Raw genomic sequence first — 20,112 nt, 5'->3', positions numbered from 1 at the left:
GTTGCCATGACTCCGTCTCCTCAGCCATGACTTCATCCACAGCTTTTTCCCTCTCTCTCTTCTCGTGGTAATGGTGGGGCCCCTTTGTTTTTTGGTAAAAACAGCGCACACAAGCGCAACCAGCTAATGACGACGGTCCGCCTCCATGTTGCTCTGAAGCCACCTTTGATCACGTGAGTTTCTGTGAGAGCCCAAGTCCCTGGACTCCATCCATCCCTTATCTGAACCGCTTATCCTGGGGGTCGCGGGGATGCTGGAGCCTATCCCAGCAGTCACTGGGCGGCAGGCGGGGAGACACCCTGGACAGGCCGCCAGGCCATCACAGGGCCCACACATTCACACTTAGGGACAATTTAGTATGGCCGATTCACCTGACCTACAGGTCTTTGGACTGTGGGAGGAAACCCACGCAGACACGGGGAGAACATGCAAACTCCACACGACCTGGGACGACCCACCAAGGTTGGACTACCGCGGGCCTCGAACCCAGGACCTTCTCGCTGGGAGGTGACCGCGCTGACCACTGCGCCACCGTGCCGCCACCCAAGTCCATGTTCCAGTTTGATAACAGCACCACTCTTAAATCGTTTAGTATAAACACCGAGTGTGTGTTCCTGCGTCTTGACTGAACTGAATCGTTTAAATCTGTCATTGTGTTTGTTGTCTCCGACAGTTACAGAATCTGTTAAAGAGCCCATATTGTGCGTCTTGGGTTCTCCCGTGTCCTTAAGCGTTACTAGGAACTGCGTGTAAGAAGCCTGCAGAGTTGGGCTGAGTGGGCTGCTCCGCTCCGCTCCGCTCCGCTCCGCTCTGCTGCTGCCAGTGCCTTCGGGCTCACGAGGCTGAGATGACTGACGGGAAACGGCGCCAAATGAATAATTTGTTATGTTAAAACATTTGGCTGCATCAGCCTCAACGGAGCCGCGGCGGCGCTTCAACCTCTCCTCTCTCCGCTTTTTCAGCGCCACCTTTACGTTTTTCTCTCTTCTTGTTTGTCCGTCTCGCCCCACTCCACTATTTATCCAAATGTCGCCACTTAACAGAGACGGGAGCGGAGCGGAGCGGGCCCACGAAACGTTAGACTGGACCGGACCAAAAGTAATTGGCTGAGAAAGAGAGGCTGACAGATTTAATACCCGACCGCAGTGGGCCGGCAGCCCGCTCGCCTGGCCCAGTCGGACACACAACACTTGGTTGGTTTTAATTAAATGGGGACTGGGGTTACTTATATGTTGCGTTGCACCCACCCCAATTGCACGGACCCCAATTGGCGGCACGGTGGCGCAGTGGTTAGCGCGGTTGCCTCACAGCGAGAAGGTCCTGGGTTTGAGCCCCGGGGTAATCCAACCTTGGTGGGTCGTGTGGAATTTGCATGTTCTCCCCGTGTCTGCCCGGGTTTCCTCCGGGGGGCTCCGGTTTCCTCCCACAGTCCAAAGACATGCAGCTCAGGTGAATAGGCCGTACTAAAGTGTGTGTGTGTGTGTGTGTGTGGGGGGGTGGGGGGGGGGGACTGGCGGCCTGTCCAGGGTGTCTCCCCGCCTGCCGCCCAATGATTGCTGGGATAGGCTCCAGCAGCATCCCCGCGACCCCGAGAGCAGGATAAGCGGTTTGGGTAATGGCTGAATAATGGATGTCTGTGGACTTACCAAGTCCACGCCTAGGGAGTTATCCTCTCCCGACAGAAAACGCTGCTCCTGAAACGCCTTCATAGTCCGGCATAATGCCCGCCTACCGGCTAATTTGGCACGCCTTCAAACAAAGACCGGGCCGGAGACCAGGTAGACCGGAGGCGGGAAGCCAAACAAAGTTTGGTAGAGTGGAAGCTGGTGTCGTGCAAAATTACGTATCCCCTAAGTGTACCCCTAGACGCTCCGAGGGTCGTAGCGCCAAAGTAGAGGTCAGATTGCTTCGACCCTGGTACCATCCGATTTAGTAGAAAACGCTGAACATTTTTTTGATGTGTATGTTTAAAAATGTGGGAACGAAGACGTTCCTGTGGGGGGGTTTGCTCGCAAATGAGTCTTTATTTCTGTGTTCAATCCCACAATTTGAAACAGTCATACACATGTTATGCGTCAAAAATGTTCAGCGTTTTCTGCTTGTCGGTACCTGAACCGTGCCGGCTGCCCAACCCGTTCTGCGCAAGCGCTGCACATGCGCGAAAATCAGCGCATGCGTAGTATGGTTAGGGTTAGGGAGCGGTTAAATTCTGCACGTGCGCTGACTTTTGCGCAGGTGCAGAATGAATCGGGCAGCCGGACAGACCGGGTACTTGTAAGGGTACAGCATGGATGTATTGTAGTAGAACTGGATACGGCGCCGCCGCTCAGCCTTGCAGCCATTTTTTTTCCCAGTAGTCATTCGCGATATTGCGGCGAAAAATCCCCTGCGACCCCAAAAGCATTTCCCCCATAGACCGTCATTGCAAAACAGATGCCTGTAAACCTGTTGACAGGACACCCGCAGCTATAATCATGGTCAATTATTACTCTTTGTACTGTATATTTTTTAATCCTTTTTTTTAAAAAATCCCAAAGCCCAGAAAAATCTTTTTTTCCCCTGCATGACGTCACGGCTGTGTACGAGCCAATACACCAGTAGTTCTCATAGCCTAGAGGAATGACGTCACGGCCGCGCATGTTCAGTGGGCATGTACCCGGAAGTAACCCGGAAGCCAGAAACTTTTTCGGCTTGTGCGCCAGTCGAGCGAGCAATTCTCATAGGAATGAACAGGCGCCATTTTTAGATCCGGCATCCTCTACTACTATACATCCATGGGGTACAGATAGTGGTTATTGTTTACTGGCCTGCTTATCGCACTCAGAGCAGGTTGGCCTATTTGCTTGTTTCTTTGGTCTGTATAGTTGATATTTGACCTACTTTGGTTCTCCTTGCCCACTATGTCCTGTTGTCAGTTCCGCCTTGGTGTTTGTATGTTTTGTCTTTGTGTGAGAGTTTTTACACTGGCTGCAAACTCATTTCCCTACAAGGGACAATAAAGATGCTTTGACTTTGAGGGGGCGGGGCTAGACATGCGCGCAGGAGGAAGCGGAAGGAGAGAAAAGGAAGGACGTGCCTGGCTCGAGGCTGTGGTATAAATACAGTGCGGGAAGACGGTTCGGCTGCTAAGTGACGCGAAGTGGAGGGATTTCGGACTAAGGGGGTCCATAGAGTGTTCCGGGCGGGAGGCTAGCGGTGTAGCGGCTAGCAGCGCAACGGTGGGGCTGTCTGACGCGTATAAGTGCAGCGGCAGGCCGGGGGGGGGGCGAAGCAGAAGGCGGCAGTGTAGGCCTTCGATAGTGCGGTTAAATGAAACCCCTTGTCGAACGGAAGTCGGCGTAGCTATAAGACGGCTAACCCGGTAATAAAGCATTGCTTGCGGGGTGGGAGACGCTAGAAGAGTCGCTGCCATCCAGACGTCATATCAGCGATTCACCCTGCTGTGCGTGGCGTGAGTTACCCGACCCGTCCTACGTGGCCTGCCATTTGGACTTCTATGTTTTTTGACCTTCATCAGAAACTGAGGTATGTTTCTTTCTCTGACTGAACTGTGACTGGGAATTCGAGGGAAGACCACCATCACAACTAAGACTGATTTATATTAGTGATTGGAGACCTGGTGAGAAGATACTGACGAAATGTGTGTAAAAAAATAATAATACTGTAACGTGCATGGATAAGTAGACACGCTGGCCGCTGGCGGGCGAATCTGAACCTTTAGTCGAGCGGTTAGCGATGTCTCCTGCGGTGCGGGCGACACGGGTTCGCTTCCCGGCCGGGGCAGTTCCTGTAGTTGCATTGTCCCCCGAATTCGCTACAATACACGGCCGAATTGAAATTAGTATTGGACACTTAAGGAAGTGTTTGCATGTTCTTTTCATTTTGGTGCAATTTGGCGAAAGTGGGTTATTTTATAAAACCAGCTTTGTGTTATTGAGAAACTGTCAAACAATTTTGTTTTACTAAAACGTGTTTCATCTGTGGTAGGTTTAGGGGTTATGATCTCTATACATTTTGTGGAGTTGCTACTGCCCTGGAGTAGGGGCGCCCCACCTATCGGCCCCCTTTAGTCGAGGGGTTAGCGAGGTCGCCTCGTGGTGCGGTATAAATCAGATCGAATCCCGCAGCGGGCGGAAATATGCTCGGTTACACTGATGGCAGCGGTGGGATCCGGAAGTGTCCGGAAACGTGCAGGGGCCTCATGTATCAATCATTACTATGGGCAAATTTGTGCGTACACACCCATGAGGGTTTTTTTAGACCAGAAGTTTGTCTCAAGTTATATTTGAGACAAACTCGGGGGTTAGCCAGGTTCTACAGAACCTGTCTCTTGAGACAATAGAACCTGGGTAACCCCTGAATTTAGATACCGATTGGCTAACACTGATGCCTTTTGCAGGCCTGGGTGATTGCTCGTTGCAATAGGTAGACAATAGCTGTTAGGAGGAAGGAATTACAAATAACCATCATGCTTTGCTGCTGCTTGTCAGACAAACTTAAGGGCTAAAAATTCCATGGGTGGGTACACACAAATTTGCCCCATAGTAACGATTGAGACATGAGGCGCCAGATCCCCAGAAGCCTCTTCGGAGCGCGGGAATAACGAAGCGCGCTTCCGGGATAGGGTGACTTCTGTAATCTAGAAAAACACTCACTGGCCTATCGCCGCCCATGAGTCGAGCGGTTAGCGATGTCGTCTCGTGGTGCAGTACAACCTTGGATCGAATCCCGCAGCGGGCGGAAATTTGCTCGGTTATGCCATATTTTATTTATTAGAGGCTATCGATTGTCTTTGCAAGAGACTTATCAGACACAGTTTTAATAATAATAATAACAATACACCAGAACACTTCTTGTCTATGAGAACGGTCTCTTGAGAGAGCTCCAGCTAGCTCACAGCGGGATCTGTTAGCGTGACAGGCCGGCTGGTCGCCTGGTTTGTGGAGCTTCTCAACTCCGAAAACGTTGGAGCGAATTTTTTTGATTCACCATCACATTTTCATAAAACCGCCAATTTTCGAAATCTACGCAGTTAATTTCTCGCCTCGAAATTTCTCAAAAGTGAATTTAATGATAAAATAGCATATGAAAATTGTGGTTGGCCAATCACAACAGAGTGGGTTTGGCACAGTGAAAAGCGGGGCGGGGCTTAAAGAGACAGAAGAGACCGGAAGCCAAAACAGCCTATTTCAGGCTGAGTGAGCATGAAGTGCTGCACACACAGCCTGTACAGCTGTAAGTGGGTGCTTTTTGACCGTAAAAAAATTCAAATGTTTCTAAATAGGCCACGAAAATTAATATACTAAACTGGGAAATAGCATGATATGGGCTCTTTAAGATTTGAAAATCCTGTAGTGTGCACCGGGCATTAGTGAAATCATTAATTTATAACAAAAGATTTTTTTTCCCCTGACTAATTGGTGACGTTTCCAACTCATGTGCCAAGTCTGAATTTGTGTTGTTCAGATAAAAACATTCTTGGCTGTTGTCTTATATCATTATTATTACCAAAACCACAATGTGCAACTTCAAATGTAAATGTGTTGTCACTATTTCAAGAAAAGGTAAACCGAGGGCATTAACTTCTTACATATATAAACTATGGAACAAAATCTGGGGAAATGTCTCAGTTTATTTTTCATATTTTTTATTGTTTTTCATAGGGTGAGTCAGTCACAGGCATTAGGACAGTCCATGTAAATGCGGGAGCAATAGTCTGTGCAGTGCAATCCCACAGACATACTGGCACTTCGTAGTTTGACTGTAGTCCTTATTATTGCAGTAGAGATGGGTGACATCTCTTACTGCTTTTGGTGCAGGCTTTTTTCTTCTTCTTTTTTCTTTTAAAGGACGGGCTCAGTAAAGTGCCATCTTTGAGTATTCAACTTTTCCCGACAGGATCCCGTAGAAGGGAGGACGTGACTGCGGCACCATATACCAGTTTGGTACATTGCCCGTAGGACATGCTGTTCAAAAGCATCTTCAGTGGGAGGCAGATGTGAGACAGGCATGTCTGTTGTTGATGCAAGAATGCAACGAACTCATCAAGACTGGTACAGAGCTGGCCTTTTGCCCTATTTTTCAGGCCATAGAGATGAAGAGCATATTGTCTTAGATCTGGCAAAGCGTCTGAGAGACAGTCAGGCAAGCCAAAGTTTCTCAGACCCCGAAGCTCATTTATGTGCTTCTCGAGTTTGTCAAAAGCATTTATTTTGCCTATTTTGAACAGTGTGCTTGTTGTATCACATCCGGTCAATGTATGGCATACAGGAGACTCTCACATACAGCCGTTCCCAATGTCTTTGAAATGCTGGTTACTGGAATGAACCGTTGTCTATCGCCATGACAGCAGTCCTCGACTGACATAGTAAATGAGCAACACAAGTACGTCTGTATCATCGCTTTTCACGATGTCTCGTCTGTTTCGTCTTCTCTCATCCTCAAGATGCGTAATTGACTGTGGATTGTCATAGTGATTATAAACTATGGTGACACAGTTTACATTTTGACTTCCATTCAGTAGAGAGAGAATTTTCTGCAACAAACACTCGCGAAGGTCATTGAAAGTCGGAAACCCAGAATCATTCAAACTCTGCAAGAGGACCATGCCATCTATAATATAAGCAGATGGTAATGCACCATCAGCCAAGTGATTTCCTTCTCCAACAGTAGCCCCCAGTTTCTTTGCCAGTGTTGCTTTTATAGTTTCCCGCATACTTCCATCATTGTGAAAGAGAGAAGGTGGTGGAGCAGCCGGCTCATGGGCTGACACCTTCTCTAATACATTTGTCTTTGTTTAGCCACTGCCAGCAATCTTCTGAGGAGGATATCTGAATCCACTGCAATTTGTTCTGTCTCCGTAGATGTTAATGGTTTCCTCATATCAGCAGAAGTACTTGAACACGTTCTGGTCTCTGAAGCCCAGAAACTTCTTGTTCTTTTAAGCGGCCATTGTTCGATGAACGTCATGTTCTGCATCTTTCCGTCTTCAGTGAAGTTTGACAACTCCTTGGATCTCGAGCTGATGCCAGCTGCCCGGCTGCAGTGTTTACCATCACATCAGGCACAGTGTCGAAGTCAGGTGGGCTTTGCCTTCATTTAATAATCTACATAACATCTAACTACTACACACACACACACACACACACACACACACACACATAGATAGATAGATAGATTTCTACTTTTTATTTATTTATTTTGATATACTTTCATGATCCCCGTAGGGAAATTACGCTCTGCGTTTAAGCCATCCTAGCTGTGTAGCTAGGAGCAGTGGGCAGCCGCCGTGCAGCACCCGGGGAACAACTCTGGTTCGTCTTGCCATGCCTTACTCAGGGCACAGACAGGAGCATTAACCCTAACATGCATGTCTTTTTGACGGTGGGGGGAAACTGAAGCACCCGCAGGAAACCCACCACAGACACGGGGAGAACGTGTAAACGCCACACAGAAGACAACCTGGGATGACCGCCAAGGTTGGACAACCTCGGGGTTCAAACCCAGGACCTTCTTGCTGTGAGGCGACAGCGCTAACCACTGCGCCACCATGCCGCCCAAACTTATTAGCTACATGTGAAAGGCTGCTGACTCACAATAGAACGATATTTTGTCATTCTTTGAAGTCTAGAGACACTACCTGAGAACCTTCAGTGCAAATATAAAGTATGTAAATAAGACCAGTGGGGGAAAAATATGGGATCAACTTGGTATTCTCTGTTACAAGGCAGGCATTTTTTGTATTTTTTGGGTTATACTCGCTGGAAAGTCAGAATAATAGTGCTCAGCGGCAAACTATCACTTCTTGCTTTTGATGAGACAACGTTAGTTAGTACCTGAAATGAATTATTAGCATAATTGGGTATAGATAGCAGTATTATTACAGTAGGATTAAGATTAGAAATGAGATTTTCTCAGAAAAATCTACTGTTTGATATTTCTGCCTATAATAAGGCCTTATATAAAAGGATCCTGAGTCACAATAGAACCATATTGTGACATTCTGGTTGCTTTCTAGCATAATGAAACCTATAGACCATCAGCAGACTGCCAGTGCAAATATGATGTAAATACAACCAGTACGTAGAAAATGGCATAGGATTAACTTGGTACTCGCTCTTTCAGGGAAGGTTTTTTTCTTTTTTCTTTTTGGCCTATGTGGTGAATTGCTTCATCGATTAATTTAATGACTTTTGCAGTAAAAAGAAAAATGATTACCATCCGTTGCATCGACGGGACATGTCAAAGTCATGTTTTGTTCTGCCACAGGTAGGCCCTTTTTGAGGGTTTGTTCCTGCACTATTAATCCGTCATGGTGTGTAAATTGATGACCTGATGGCACATAAGTGACAGATCTTAAAGAAGTGAAACAAGCTGGTTCCCCCAGTTTGCATGCAGGTTTAGTAACTGGAGGAGACTTCAGAGAGATGTTGATACAGCTTCAGGGTAAAGATGATGGACAGCGGCAGTGAAGAGTCCTACACATTACCGTCTCACTGTCCTCGGTGAAAAGACAGTAGGCAGATTACTACATGTCTGATGTATGAGGGAGGATCAGTAGTCGACTGCGGGCAGCTCAGTGGTTCACAGCCGGAGGCTCCAGGGTTCGATCCTGGCTCTTCTGCGGGGAGTTTGGGCATTTTTCCTCCCAAATATATATGCATGGTGGATAAAGTGGCGACACTAAATTGCCCGTAGTTGCGTGTGCAGCGGGGTATGTGGGTCCCTGTGACGGAGTGGTGACCAGTGTTTCTGGTGTGTCTCCCAGCCCTCCCAGTGGCTGCTGGGATAGACGCCATGTCTGGTTTAAGGTTGTGTAGAAAATGAATGGAACAGCTGACAGTGAGAGCAGAGCCCACCCTAGTGGATAACTAAATTAAGTACGTTAGTGTGTCAAGTCTGTTATGTTTGGCTATAATCACTGCTTTTCATTATGACCGGGCTGGTAATCCTTGACTTAATTTTTTTTTTTTTTTGGTCAAATAATTGATCAAATAATCAGCCAACATGATTAAATATGTAGTTATATCTAATATCAACGTCTATGTTATCTCTGCAGTGATCCATGTGGCACGATTTCATGCATTTCTTTATGTATATATAAATATATATATATAAATATATATATATATATATATATATATATATATATATATATATATATATATATATATATATATATATATCCATCCAGCCATTATCCAAACCGCTTATCCCTGTTCTCAGGGTCGCGGGGCTGCTGGAGCCTATCCCAGCAGTCACTGGGTGGCAGGCGGGGAGACACCCTGGACAGGCCGCCAGGCCATCACAGGGCCCACACACACATTCACACCAAGGGACAATTTAGTACGGCCAATTCACCTGACCTACATGTCTTTGGACTGTGGGAAGAAAACGGAGCACCCAGAGGAAACCCACACAGACACGGGGAGAACATGCAGACTCCACACAGAGGACGACGCGGGACAACCCCCAAGGTTGGACTATCCCGTGGCTCGAACCCAGGACCTTCTTGCTGTGAAGTGATCGCGCCAACCACTGCGCCACTGTGCCGCCCTATGCATTTTTTATATACGTATATACACTCACTGGCCACTTTATTAGGTACACCTTGCTAGTACCGGGTTGGACCCCCTTTTGCCTTCAGAACTGCCTTAATCCTTCGTGGCATAGATTCAACAAGGTACTGGAAACATTCCTCAGAGAGTTTGGTCCATACTGACATGATAGCATCACGCAGTTGCTGCAGATTTGTCGGCTGCACATCCATGATGCGAATCTCCCGGTCCACCACATCCCAAAGGTGCTCTATTGGATTGAGATCTGGTGACTGTGAAGGCCATTTGAGTACAGTGAACTCATTGTCATGTTCAAGAAACCAGTCTGAGATGATTCGAGCTTTATGACATGGCGCGTTATCCTGCTGGAAGTAGCCATCAGAAGATGGGAACACTGTGGTCATAAAGGGATGGACATGGTCAGCAACAATACTCAGGTAGGCTGTGGCGTTGACACGATGCTCAATTGGTACTAAGGGGCCCAAAGTATGCCAAGAAAATATCCCCCACACCATTACACCACCACCACCAGCCTGAACCGTTGATACAAGGCAGGATGGATCCATGCTTTCATGTTGTTGACGCCAAATTCTGACCCTACCATCCGAATGTCGCAGCAGAAATCGAGACTCATCAGACCAGGCAACGTTTTTCCAATCTTCTATTGTCCAATTTTGGTGAGCCTGTGCGAATTGTAGCCTCAGTTTCCTGTTCTTAGCTGACAGGAGTGGCACCCGGTGTGGTCTTCTGCTGCTGTAGCCCATCTGCTTCAAGGTTCGACGTGTTGTGCGTTCAGAGATGCTCTTCTGCATACCTCGGTTGTAATGAGTTGTTATTTGAGTTACTGTTGCCTTTCTATCAGCTCGAACCAGTCTGGCCATTCTCTTTTGACCTCTGGCATCAACAAGGCATTTTCGCCCACAGAACTGCCGCTCACTGGATATTTTCTCTTTTTCGGACCATTCTCTGTAAATCCTAGAGATGGTTGTGCGTGAAAATCCCAGTAGATCAGCAGTTTCTGAAATACTCAGACCAGCCCGTCTGGCACCAACAACCATGCCACGTTCAAAGTCACTTAAATCACCTTTCTTCCCCATTCTGATGCTCGGTTTGAACTGCAGCAGATCGTCTTGACCATGTCTACATGCCTAAATGCATTGAGTTGCTGCCATGTGATTGGCTGATTAGAAATTTGCGTTAACGAGCAGTTGGACAGGTGTGCCTAATAAAGTGGCCGGTGAGTGTATATATATATGTGTGTGTGTGTGTGTGTGTGTGTGTGTGTGTGTGTGTGTGTGTTCCTTTCTGTATCATGTATCCAGTTTTTCAGCCGTTGCCGGGCAGAAGGCCGCTACATAAAATTGCTTTTAGCCATTTCCATTCTGTATTTAATCATCAATTAAATCAACAAGATGGACCGCATAATTAAATGACCAAATTATAACAGTTCTGCAACCGGGCTTGCTCTGATACGCTTCACCTCTCTCATCATCTATCATTTCAAAACAACAAAGCACCCCGCTTCCTTTTTTTTTTTTTTTTTTTTTAATAACAGCATCACCATATTCCACATTTTGGTAGCACATAATTCAAGTTTTTACAGATTTGGTTCATACAGGAATCACACGCTTTGCTGAACAAACTTCCCACGAAGAGGCAGCTCTTTTACAAAGTAGCTTAAAAAATGATACAGTACAAAAATAGGTGGCGTCGTTCCAAAACTGTCAGCTTCTTCTCTAGTACAGTGGCACAGTATATCTTAATGTAGAAAAAGTAACAAAATAAAAAAGTTCCTCCTTTATTTTTTCTCTTTCGCAGACAGCGGAACAGGAAATGATACATTCACGAGCTCACTTCCTCCCGTTGCCAGAAGGCACTAAAGAGCAGACTTGGGTCAAGCAGCGCTTGCAAATACACTTCACGTCTCTTTGCATCCTGCTGAGGCGCTGCATGGACGGTGTTGGCCATGTCGTCTTATAAAAAACAAAACAATGTCAGTTGTTTTTTGAGACAATCACAAGAAAATGCGTCAGTCATGTGACCGACATACTGTGGACTGACTGACTGAGACTCACCGCAGCATCAGATAACCACTACAATCTTTTTGCTAATGCTATTTGATGCAAATCTGCCGAAAAGGGTCAGGATTTGGGCCCAGCCTCAGTTCAAAACAGTCAGAAAGTGCCCTGTAGTAGTTGTAAAAAGTGAAAAATTCGAAATTTAACATCCTGTGATCTATATTTCACTTCCTGGATGTAAATCTGACTGGACTGTGTTGAAACGGGCTGATCCTGAATCCTGATTTAGCAGACCGGGATGAAGAGATGCTATTGTGTCAGGCCCGCGTCTTTAGCCATGCTGTAGAACACCCCTCTCTTGGACATGAGGTTTGTCGGAGTATCGAATTCAGAAATCTGTCCCTTGTCCAACACCAGCACCCTGCAAGGACAGATAAAAAGGAGACATTTTAAGATCTGTACATCTGTTAAGAAACAAGAGTGAAAGAGATGAAGCCCATGCACGAGTTGTATTGCGAGCTGATGCAAAGCCACGCGTTTGACCTCGTGTAGTCCATGATGGTGTTGAGTCTGTGTGCGATGGTGAAGACGGTGCAGTCCTCAAACTGTGTTCTTATAGTGGACTGGATGAGGTCGTCTGTCTCCAGGTCAATTGCAGCTGTGGCTTCGTCCAGGATGAGGATCCTTGTCTTCCTCAGCAGAGCCCGTGCCAGACAAACTAGCTGCCTCTGACCCACACTATGTGCACAGCAGCACACACACACACACACACACACACACACACACACCGTGAAACATGACTAATTGCGACAGCTCCTTCAAATCCAATCTCAGGCTTTACAACAAAGTATGATTGGTATAAGGGAAAAAAATGGATTAGCTGACACATCGAGTTTAAGATGGAAGCTTTTCAAAGGAGTTTTGTTTATCAGCAAAGGCGGATCATCCAAAAGTTGTTCTTCATTGCATTTCTGTTCCCTGTACTCTGTCACATGCTCTGCTCTCTGGGGAGGTTACCTGAGGTTTTCTCCACCCTCTGCACACTCCAGCCCCAGTTTGGCGGGCTGGTTGCTGACAAACTTGTGCAGGTGAGAATGTTCTATAACCTTCCACACCTCATCATCGCTGTAATTTTCAAAGGGGTCAAGGTTCATCCTCAGTGTACCCGAGAACAGCACTGGTTCCTGTGGAAGAGAAAGAAAAACCCTTGGAAGCTGGGGTAGGTAGTTTTTTCATGGTGCCAGTGGGCAAAAGTTCCGTGATAACTTTTCAGCATATTGTAATTCAAGTGGTCTGAGAGAAAACTAGACTCCTGCACCTCCTCTTAGCTCTGTATTCAGGCTTTAAAAAAGAAGAAGAAAAGAAATCTCGTCCAGGACAGAAGATTTTAGCCAATCACGGGTCATTTCAGAGAGAGGGCGTTCCTACTGGCTGTTTTACAGATCAATTCGCATCCGCTGTGCCCCGCCGGTCACTTGTGGTTGTAACCATCCATCCATTGTCCAAACCACTTATCCTGCTCTCAGGGTCGCGGGGATGCTGGAGCCTATCCCAGCAGTCATTGGGCAGCAGGCCGGGAGACACCCTGGACAGGCCACCAGGCCATCACAAGGCCAACACACACACACACACACACACACACACACACACACACACACACACACACACACACACACACACACACACACACCTAGGGACTGTTTAGTATGGCTGATCCACCTGACCTACATGTCTTTGGACTGTGGGAGGAAACCGGAGCCCCCGGAGGAAACCCATGCAGACACGGGGAGAACATGCAAACTCCACACAGAGGACGACCCAGGACGACACCCAAGGTTGGACTACCCCAGGGCTCGAACCCAGGACCTTCTTGCTGTGAGCGACCGCGCTAACCACTGCACCACCGTGCTGCCAGTGGTTGTAACCCTAAAAATCAACAAGACCAACTCAATGGCTGCTTCACATGAACAGTATTGGTGAAACTAAGACATTCACTGAAAAAACAATTTTTACATGGATAGATTATCAACTGGTGCAATGGTTAGCGTGGTCGCCTCACAGCAAGAAGGTTCTGGGTTCGAGCCCTGGGGTAGTCCAACCTTGGGTGTCGTCCTGGGTCGTCCTCTGTGTGGCGTTTGCATGTTCTCCTCGTGTCTGCGTGGGTTTCCTCCGGGGGCTCCGGTTTCCTCCCACAGTCCAAAGACATGTAGGTCAGGTGGATCGGCCATACTAAACGGTCCCTAGGAGTGTGTGTGTGTGGGCCCTGTGATGGCCTGTCGGCCTGTCCAGGGTGTCTCCCCGCCTGCCGCCCAATGACTGCTGGGATAGGCTCCAGCATCCCCGTGACCCTGATAACAGGATAAGCGGTTCGGGTAATGGATGGATGGATGGATGGATGGATGGATGGATGGATTATCAACTACAATACAAGTTTCACGAGTGTCGCTTTGACATTTCCTGGTTGTATACGAGTGTAGGGGGCTGAAGAGCGATGCAGGGGTCATTTGGGGGAGGGGCTTAGCGGAGTGATACGAGGTAGCAGAGGGAGAGAGAGAGTCAGAAGGATTTGCACTGGAATGTTCAATGTTGCCTACTGCAGATTTAAGAATCCTGGTTTCTAGAGACACACTGTTGAACCAAAAATATTTTTGCACCTCTCATAATAACTTATAAGATCTGTTATGCGCCGTTGTTTCAGCAAAGCATCTCTCACTCTGTCAGTCAGCCCCCCCCCCCAGACATTTTGAGGACACGGTCGTTTGAGGTAAGTAACGCTAACTGACGCCACAGTGTCCACTGTGGTCATCCACTTGTCCAAACACAATTTTATCATCAATGTACGACAGCAAACGGATAACTTTACTGCAGCAGTTGATAATCAACGTTAATCTAATGGTAGCTAAGTTAGCTGACATTTGCGTTAGCTAACAACGTTAGCTCTCAGTCTCCTTGTCTACTGACACATCCGGCTGCTTGTCGTGAAAAACAATGTGTAACATAAGTATAGTTATATCTAGCTACCTAACGTTAGCTATATAACATATGTATAGTTATATCTAGCTAGCTAACGTTAGCTACCTATCTAGTGTTAATGTGACTACCAGCGGCTCTGACAGCATAACTATTCACTGCATCTGAGAAGCAAGTCGGCTCATTAAATCTGTATTGTAGCGAATTCGGGAGGCAACCACAGGAACTGCCGCGGCCAGGACGCGAACCCGTATCGCCCGCACCGCGGGAGACATCGCTAACTGCTTGACTAACGGGTCGGACCCTTTAGTCAACTGGTTAACGTCGCTTGCGGAGTGGGAGACACGGGTTTGCGTCCCAGCTGTGGCAACGGTTCTCGGACTGCCCCCCGAATTCGCTACAGTGTTAAAGCCCCCCACGCATGAAATATGGACTTTTAAAGCTGCTAAATGTTATCCTGAGATCACTCATTAACTTCTACAGTTTGGTTTAGCCCCTTGAAATAGGTCAGTTTTTGGCTGAAAGCTTAAATCTTTCTACTACAATGTTGAACAGGGAAATGACAATGCCCTCCTCATCCACCAGTTCTACACAGGTGGTCTGCTCTAGTCAACGTTATGTTTTGACCCATTGTGAACCGCCAATGTGTTTATGATTAAATTGTTTACCAGAGCACAACACTGTTTACAAGAGCACAACCTTATTCATAGATCTAGCCTCTTAATTTTGCTCTCAAAGTGCACCACATTGATTCAGTTAACTTTAAAAATGTACACAAATTTCTTCCGGTCCACCCACCACAGTCTCACAAAATCCTGTGGGAAACATGGATGACAAGAGTGTGTGTATGTGTGTGTGTGTGTGTTCATTTATCTGTCCTCGTGGGGACCAAGTGTCCCCCATAAGGAGAGTAAAGTCAAGAGTATAAGCTAGAGCAGGGGTTTTCAAAGTGTAAGACAGTGAGCCTCCCTTCAGAGAACATCAAGTCACCGTAGCCTTCCCCATTTTAATAAAAGGCATAATAATAATAATAATCCACTGCTTTAAAATAAAGGGTTGCAACCATAAAGGGTTTTACTTTATATATATATATATATATATATATATATATATATATATATATATATTTGGAAACATATCCGTCACCTTTTAACAAACAGAACGGAGAACATGAAAATGTAAACAACCCACTGATGCACAATGCTGCTTCCCGACACCATGTGTAAGGGCTTAGTCTGACCTATTAAGTTAAGTTTAAAATGCGCTATGGGAAAAATACACACTGTTCACTCTTTTTAACCCTTCCATGGATAGCCTGCATAGCCTTCTCTACCTTAATAGGAGCTGTCCGTCTGCACACAGAGGGTGGATGCAGGGCTGTACTGATGACAGGAACAAGTGCCAGTAGCCCTCCACCTGCAGCCTTGACCCTTATAAAAAGCAAGTACCCGTCAAGGCAGAAAACCCGCACTCACACAAGTAAGTGGACGTGAAAGAGATGGGTACTTTTATAGCCCTTATGGAGAGGCACCGGAACGCCGTCTCCACAGACAGCCAAAAGTGTGCAAGCAACCCCACATTAGAGCTCAGGTTGAGTAGGGCCTCCTCCTCTTGGATGCTCAGTCCATCACGGGGCTCTGCTGGGAAGCTGAATGAATTTCTAACCCACTGATTCGCTATGGTTTCCTCTCCCAAAATAATCGCCAAACTGCTCGCGCAACCCCTTCAAATGCACAGTGGCCACCTGTTGTACGGAGGCAACGGCCAGTCCTGCTTTCTCCAAAACACCCTCCAAGGTTGGAAACGTTTCCACCCAGCCCTGTTCCACACGAGCACACCACAGTTCCAACCTTTTCCTGAACGCAGAGACTTTATCGTGTGCCAAAAAGACATGGCACTTCTTTCCCTGCAGAGACATGTTGAGCACATTAAAATAACAGACAAAGGGGGGTCCGGGTAGCGTAGCGGTCTATTCCGTTGCCCACCACTACAGGGGTCGCTGGTTCGAATTACCGTGTTACCTCCGGCTTGGTCGGGCGTCCCTACAGACACAATTGGCTGTGTCTGTGGGTGGAAGTCGGATGTGGGTATGTGTCCTGGTCGCTGCACTAGCACCTCCTCTGGTCAGTCGGGGCGCCTATTATGCGGGGAGGGTTAACTGGGGGGAATAGCGTGATCCTCCCACGTGCTACACCCCCGTGGTGAAACTCCTCACTGTCAGGTGAAGAGAAGCAGCTGGTGACTCCACATGTATCGGAGGAGGCATGTGGTAGTCTGGAGCCCTCCCCAGATCGGCAGAGGGGGGGGTGGAGCAGCGACTGGGATGGCTTGGAAGAGTGGGGTAATTGACTGGATACAATTGGGGAGAAAAGGGGGCGGGGGGAGAATCCAAAAATCTAATATATATATCAGACAAGTAGGCCAGCCTTGCCACCCAGTTCATGTCCATCATGTGTTTCACCAATGGAGAGTTGATTTCAGTGAGAAAGAGGAGGACTTACTCATGCAAGTCACACAGGCAGGTGAGGGGAGGACCTTGCCCTGGGACAACCAGCGGACCTAAGAGTGCTGGGAGTATCTGGCGGAAGCTTGCGGCCGCCTCATCACAGGGGATGGAGGAACAGACGAGCATTCATAGCCCGCAACTTAATCAGGTTCATAATTTTTACTGCCTCGCCCAGTACGGCATGCAGCTCCTCGGGCAGCTTCTTGGCCGCCAAGGCCTATCAATGGATGACGCAGTGACTCCAAACAGCGGTGGGGGCAACTTCTTGCATGTGTGTCACCAGACACCTGTGGCGACCTGTCATTGCCCCGGCCCCGTCACTACATATTGCGGGATCTCTGTGTGAAAACGCTTAATGTTAAGCATTGTAACATGCTAAGGGTTAAGGCTACGTTTAAATGGCACCCCAGTTGCTAAATGTTAGGTTAGGTCGCATGCCACATAACCGCGACGTCCATGGTTCGATTCCAGCCAGTGGCCCTTGTTACATGCCGTACCCATCTCTCTCTCCCCGTGTTTCCTGTCTGCAACTTCACTATCGTCTATCCAATAAAGGTAAAAAAGCCAAAAAAATAATCTGTTAGAAAAAAAAGCTTACATTTAAATTGTAGTTATTTTGAGGCTTTTTTTTGTTTCGTTTTATGGTCAAAATTAAGAATATGGTTGGGATGAGGCCTAAGTTTAAGGAAAGGGTGAAGGTTAGGGTTAATTTTTGATTTTGAAGTACGGGAGATAGGATTTTGGCTTCAACATAATTTTTGGTCCCTACAAGGATAGGTAAACAAGTGTGTGTGTGTGGGGGGGGGGGGTATACCTGTGGTATGATGGTGAGTTTGGACCTCAGGTCATGGAGACCTATCTCTGATATCTTTACCCCGTCGATGGTGATCTCCCCTCCAGCGGCTTCCAGCAGTCGGAAGAGGCATAGCGTCATAGAGGACTTGCCAGCCCCCGTACGGCCCACTATTCCAATCTGTGCCAAAATACCACACACACAAACGTATACGTGACCCTCGTACGGCACAGCTCGGTTCAGTACACATGGTGAGGCCACAGACCCCACCATCTCTTGTGGATTCGCAACCTCCTCACCTTCTCCCCTCCTTTGACGGTGAGGGTGAGGTTCTTGAGGACGAGGTCCAGTCCCTCTCGGTAGCGGACGCTGTAGTCCTTGAACTCCACGTTCCCCTCTGGGGGCCAGTCAGGAGGAGGCTTCTTGTCATCCACCTCCCAAGGAGCCTGAGGAGATGCAAACACACCGTTTCGGGCAGCGGTGATGACAACTTCCTGGACAAGTCGTTATCTTTCTTGGTTTTTATCGGGGCTTATTTGGATATTATATCGAGCGCTCAAAGAGTTGGAGCCCTCTGCGTGCAGAGTCGGCCAGAGCTGGCAAGCCAACACTAATCCCCAGGGGCATCTCGGAAAAATACTGCCTCAAAGCCAAGAATTTTGCCCAATACTATACTGCCCTGGTGAATGGGGACATTCTCTACTTATTTGTAATGGTTAATGAAAAAGATATGGTGTGTATAGTACAAATACCCCATTGATATTATGTATTAGGGGGCTCTCGTGGAGCAAAAGGTAGTATAACATTTATGGATCTTGTTATAATTTATTAGTCTTATGTTGTTTTGATTTGTTAGAGAACATGACCTGGCAGAAAGGGGTTTTTGTTATTGATTTTTTTTCTTCTTCCAGAATTTGTGTAAATTCCTGCTTTTAATGATCTGCTTTTCCTCGCCAACAAAAAGCAAACATTATTTTCCTTTGAATCCAAACAAAAGACTTGTTAGGTGCCAATTTAACATGCACGTGCACACACACACACACACACACACACAAAATACCTCTGTCTTGGTCTCTGAGTACTCCTTAACCCTCTCCACTGCTACAATATTGCTCTCCAGATCTGAAGTCATCCGCACCATCCAGTTGAGAGACATGGTCACCTACACAGCACACAGCACATTGTAGGGTCAAGAAACGCTGCCGAACTGGAGAGCGCCTCACAGGAAAGACATCATTCGTACTTTAAAATGCTGCATTATATCAAAAGGGCGTGTACGTATCATGTGATCTTCCCAGCTTGAACAATAGCCCTGCACTCTTACAAATCTAAGGTAGGAATAAGAATAGATTTAAACGAAGCTTGTCAGTCCACTCAGTCACATAGATATAGAATAGAATTCCTTTGTTGTCATTGCACAGAGTACAAAGAAATAGATAGATAGACTAGAATATAGACCAGACTAGAATATTCTAGAACTCATAAACAAGACAAAAATAGATAGACTAGAATAGATAGACCAGACTAGAATAGTCTAGAACTCATAAACAAGACAAGAATAGATAGACTAGAATAGATAGGCTAGAATAGATAGACTAGAGTAGAATGAATAGACCAGACCAGACTAGAATAGATATATAGACTAGTTTAGAATAGATAGACTAGAATATAGACTAGACTAGATAGAACAGACTAGAATAGATAAAATAGATCAATCAAGACTAGACTAGAATAGACTGGGAAGACTAGAATACATTGACTAGACTAGGATAGACCAGACTAGAATAGACAGACCAGAGTAGACTAGATAGACTAAAATAGATAGACCAGACTACAATATAGACTACAATAGATATCGATAGACCAGACTAGAATAGATAGACCAGACTAGAATATAGACTAGAATAGAGCGACCAGACTAAAATAGACTTATGAGCTCCTAGAAAACTTCTCACGTACCATAAGAGCATAGGACAGCGACAGTCCCACCGACCCAGAGGTGAGCTTCTCCTTCCCAATCACAGAAAAGAGCGCCGCAAACAATACAATGCAGTTCCCAATGAACTCAATTCGCACCCCGAGCCACCTGTACAACACAAGACAGCGTTACAGCAGCACCGCCACTGGGTTAGGTTGCACAGGAAAAAGGATGAAAGCTCTGCTTTGGGGTAAAAATTAGAAATCATGGCTAACATGTGATACCAACTCTATGTGGAATGGATAAGACCTGAGTTTTTCTGCATTGCCAAGTATGTTTATCAGCTAAGA

General features: G+C 46.7%; 1 protein-coding gene across 1 annotated transcript in view; it reads right to left on the bottom strand.

Moving 5' to 3' along the window:
- Window positions 1-11,106: 11,106 nt before the first annotated feature.
- The window catches only part of abcc3 (ATP-binding cassette, sub-family C (CFTR/MRP), member 3), a 78,252-nt gene continuing 69,246 nt past the window's right edge, over window positions 11,107-20,112 (bottom strand). The window contains exons 25-31 of the mRNA XM_056297666.1: window positions 19,804-19,930; window positions 18,905-19,006; window positions 18,144-18,290; window positions 17,866-18,024; window positions 12,593-12,759; window positions 12,119-12,313; window positions 11,107-11,996 (exon numbers count right to left, since the gene is read on the bottom strand). Of these exons, the coding sequence (XP_056153641.1) occupies window positions 11,885-11,996; window positions 12,119-12,313; window positions 12,593-12,759; window positions 17,866-18,024; window positions 18,144-18,290; window positions 18,905-19,006; window positions 19,804-19,930 (1,009 nt within the window). The 3' untranslated portion in view covers window positions 11,107-11,884. The remainder of the gene's footprint in view (window positions 11,997-12,118; window positions 12,314-12,592; window positions 12,760-17,865; window positions 18,025-18,143; window positions 18,291-18,904; window positions 19,007-19,803; window positions 19,931-20,112) is intronic.

The sequence above is a fragment of the Lampris incognitus genome, chromosome 17, assembly GCF_029633865.1.
Source record: "Lampris incognitus isolate fLamInc1 chromosome 17, fLamInc1.hap2, whole genome shotgun sequence".
In the NCBI taxonomy this organism is placed as follows: Eukaryota; Metazoa; Chordata; class Actinopteri; order Lampriformes; family Lampridae; genus Lampris; species Lampris incognitus.
The sequence above is the reverse complement of the archived record's forward strand: the minus strand, read 5'-3'. Positions and strand labels throughout refer to the sequence as shown.